Raw genomic sequence first — 4,320 nt, 5'->3', positions numbered from 1 at the left:
AATTCACAGCATAGCAAGGCTATTAGATACCACCTACAAGATTAGATTTTTCTCACTAGCATCTTAAACCCATATTTACCTCTCAAACCCCATACCACTTTTAATCTTGATATTGTTATGTGCACAAGAGATGCAAAGAACTGAGAACATAAGTTTCAAGCATAACGTGATACATCAACATCACCATTTGTCTATTGGAGAATTTTAAAAAGTAGGATTTATTTCAGCCTGACTAATTATCTGAATAGGTACCTTGGCTCTCTATTGCTCGTTGCATGTTTTGACGTGTAAACTGACTTAAACAGAACAGGAAACTGGAGCCATCCTCCAGGGCTTGAACCTGTGGATCCCTTCACCAAGGATTTCATTTGTCTTAATTTATTTCTTTGCCTAACCAAGATAGATGATTCTGTTTGCTTGAATGTGCAAATCATAAACCATGAGAGTATATTATTTTCATGTATAAATTATTTTTCTTGAATGGATGGGTCCAGGAAAGAGTAAACTAAAAATTGGAGATTTTGAAAACCACCTTGAATAGAGAAAACAGAACTCCTTTGTCCTTAAAAAATAAAGTTGAATTTTTAGTATGAGTTGTCTTGATAATGAATTTTTAAAAATCATTAGTAAAGTCAGTCACATCCTTTATGAGTTCTACCAAAATTATTTAATCTATGAATTTTCCAGGTCTATAGCTTTACACTTATCACAATTTAGCTATTACTCTTTTTGTAATAAAGTATTTTGAGTGAAAATAATAATCTACCAAATTATTTAATCTATGAATTTTCTAGGTCTATAGCTTTACACATATCACCATTTAGCTATTACTTTATATGTAATAAAATATTTCAAGTAAAAATAGTAGTTTATGTTTGAAACAGGTATGTTTTATTGATATCAATTATAATGTAATATTTTACTTCCTTATTAGAATACATGACATGCAAAATTTAGTAATCATCATCACATGCCCATAACTGAGAATATACTTGCTATTTTACTATATAAATTAGAATAAATATTTATTGAATTTAATGAGAGTGAACACAAATAACAAACAGGGAATCACAATGTCCAAACAAGTCATTTATATTCCTACCTCGGGGGGGAAAATCATAACTTTCATCTCAATTTAAATCTACTATAAAAGTAGTTCTCCTGCCTGATGTACTCACAGTTTCTGGGGTGACTTTATAAGACACATGGGCACAAGCCATGGGCTGATGTTGGAAGCAAGCCTTAGACGTAGCTGGTGGAAGTTTTTCTAGGCACAGTAACCTTCCTTTGGTTTTCCTGTTGTGACACACGGTATGCAGGGACTGGGTATCTGCGCCACCGCTCCTTTCTGTTGCAGCAGCAATATCCACAGAGCAGCCCGCCTCCAATGAAGAGGACCGCAGCGGTTGCCCATCCAAGGAAGAGCGCTCCTCCAAGTTCTCGCTTCTGCCCTGCGTGGATGTTTGGGTCGTAGAAATCTCTGATGATGATATTGGCGGTCCAGGACACTGGAATCAGAACGAAGATACCAGTCAGAATAAAGAGTACTCCTGAGGTTCCCAGCAAGTAGGCTTTAACCCTCTCACTGGAGCCCGTGCACTGGATCTGTTTCATGCCACAGATGCCGATAATGAGGGCAATCAAGGAAAGCGCCACAGCCACACACATGAGCGCACGTGCCGCTTCCAGTACCGGAGGGAGAGCCAGTATGGAGTTATAGAATTTGCACTGCAACGTGACCATCGCTTGCTGGATGCAGTTCATCCAAAGCCCTTCCCAGATCCTCTCAAAGATAATAATGTTGCTGCCAACGAAAGCTGACACTCTCCATTGAGGCAGAAGTGTTGTCCCAATCGTCCCAACCAAACCGAAGAATCCAAGAACTAGTCCAGCAATCTGCAGGGGATAAAAGGCCATTGTCTTTTCTTTGCCTACTGGTCCAGCCTGGAAGGGTAGGAAGATGGTCAAGATGCAGAATGTGTATGAGTCTTCTGGTCTAGAGGAGTGCCTGGTCTTCTATGCTCCTGATACCCATGATGTGTTCGTCCAATTCAACAGCAGTGACTGGACTTGACTTAACTTGAAGTACCTGTTGTAAACTCATGTGAGCTCTTTCCGCACACGCCTTCATTTCTGTTTGGTTTATTCACTAAGCATATATAATTCTTTCCCAGCCATTAAGAATGTAGCCAAAGATATGTCAAGAAGTACTGACTTCAATGATAGCATTTCTCATGTTATTATTGTCTTAGCCATGCTGTAATTAAGGGCCAAAGCCTCTATTGTGCGTTACTAATTACAGAGCTGAAAACATTTACCTAAAAAGCAGTCTGATATGAAAGTATAAATCTATGTGGTTAAGTCAGAATTTGAAGATGCCATAACTCTGCCGGTTTGTCTGAGATAAAAATGAAAACCATTCTGCATGTTGGCCACTAGTTTCTTCTTGTGAAAAACCTCTTTTCCAAATGTTATTCATCAACTCTGTTTACTAAGACTTGTCGGGTAGTGATGTTTAGCTATGTGACATCAGGACATCACTCAGACTAGGAATGCTTAGGAAGAGCCCTTAGCCTTCAAATTTCACAGTTACTTTTCTGATCCTGAAAGGAATGACCAAGAGATTACAGCTTATACTTATTTGAATATACTAGCAATTATTCTATTAGCTGCTATGTGACACCTCTCCCCCTGCTGAAAGACAGCATGCGAACTTTCATTAGATACTTCGTCACTGACAGCTTGAAATACATCATACTCACCAAAGCTGAAAGTTGACATTACACTTTTTCTTGTGAATTGCCCTTTGAGCTGCAGTATCACTCAAAATTCGCATAGACAGCTCTTCAGAGTAAAAAGGTATCTTTGCAGTTTACCAGCTATATCTTTCATTACTAGACAGAGAATGTTAGCTCCACAGCATTTGGGGTGATATCTGCCCAGGGGCAAGCTTTGTAGCTATTCTGCGCATTTCCTCTCTACTTTTATTCTGAGTCAAGAGCAGACTGGAGAGATGTATTTATCAGACACTTTCGTCTGAGTCTGCCATTTGATGCTACCCTCTCTCCTTTTATCCTCAAATTGTTTTCAAACAAAATTAAATTGAGCTTCTTTTAAAAGTGACTCCTGCATTCTGGACTGCCCTTCTCCTGGCCCTCATAGTAGGGAATATGGACGTTTCTAACTCCTTAATACATCCTGTGGGAATCATTTTAATCAAATGTAATCATGTTGGCCAGTCATTCCCTGGGAGACCTTGTAGTGTGCAAATGATCTTCCATTCTGGTGAAATTCAGACCAAAGAATTAATGGACAGGCCGGGACTTTCAGACTTCTGGAGTCTATAGGTTCTTAGGATGGATGGTCAGAGAACGCCCTCTCTACCATGTGTGAATCATTGAGGAAGCAGATGATCTGAGTAGTTGACAGCTTCCTGTCAGCAGTAAGGAAGAAGGGCTTTGGGACCCTTTGTTCTCTCTTCTGACACACCAGTTTACCCATTCTGACCCTGCCACGATTGGCCAAGAGAACTCTGATTTTGCAACCTTCATGTCTTCTTCCTTGTTCCCCTTGCTTTTCCTCATTCCAATACTTCAGCCTTATCTTCACATTGCCGTGGAAGTTTCCAAACTACTGTTCTTTTCCAGCTGTTTCCCCACAGTGAGACTCTCTGGCCCATCTTTGCAGGAAACACAACTAAGAGGGTGTTGACTTAGAACACTGTTGTTTCCTGTATATAGGCCTAATCTCAGAATCCTAAACACTTTAAAGGCCTTTGGCTTTGGGGCTTAAAAGTCAACGCCAGCTATCACTCTGCCTTCACATCCTCTTTGCTCAGGAGAAGAAATTGCTTTCCTCTCAGTATTGCTAAGACACTCATCATGTGCACGGGGTGTGCAGATGTGCAGGACCCTTTACCATCCTTCACCCCCTCTTTCCATTGCACCTGTGCACTCTCTGTTCTCCACATTGTCCTTTACAGCATATGCAAATCTGAAGAGCTTCTACAGTATTTTTTTCCTTTGAAAGAAATTCCACACAGTTTTAAAATAGAATTATATCATATAAATAGAATTTTCCCATTTTATTTCCTTATGTCAATTCTGCCCATGTCTCCCATCCCTATTAAATTGCTAGTTTCTTTTTCTTTGCTTACTATTACACACACACACACACACACACACACACACACACATACACACACACATGTTTTCACAAATACGTGAACGTAACCTGCTAAGTCTTTTTTGTTGATTCTATCAATACAATTTCAAGCCTAACCACTTAGTATTGAGTAACCATTAAGAGGGCTCATCACTG

The 4,320-nt window shown here is 39.6% G+C and overlaps 1 protein-coding gene across 1 annotated transcript; it reads right to left on the bottom strand.

Annotated features, from left to right (window-relative positions):
- Positions 1-1,242: 1,242 nt before the first annotated feature.
- Positions 1,243-1,917, bottom strand: Cldn17 (claudin 17). The gene has a single exon (XM_052159224.1). It carries the CDS (start codon positions 1,915-1,917, stop codon positions 1,243-1,245), a length of 675 nt encoding a protein of 224 aa, XP_052015184.1.
- Between the last annotated feature and the right edge of the window lie 2,403 nt (positions 1,918-4,320).

Source organism: Apodemus sylvaticus, chromosome 15, assembly GCF_947179515.1.
Source record: "Apodemus sylvaticus chromosome 15, mApoSyl1.1, whole genome shotgun sequence".
Classification (NCBI taxonomy): Eukaryota; Metazoa; Chordata; class Mammalia; order Rodentia; family Muridae; genus Apodemus; species Apodemus sylvaticus.
This window is presented reverse-complemented; position numbering and strand designations above follow the sequence as displayed.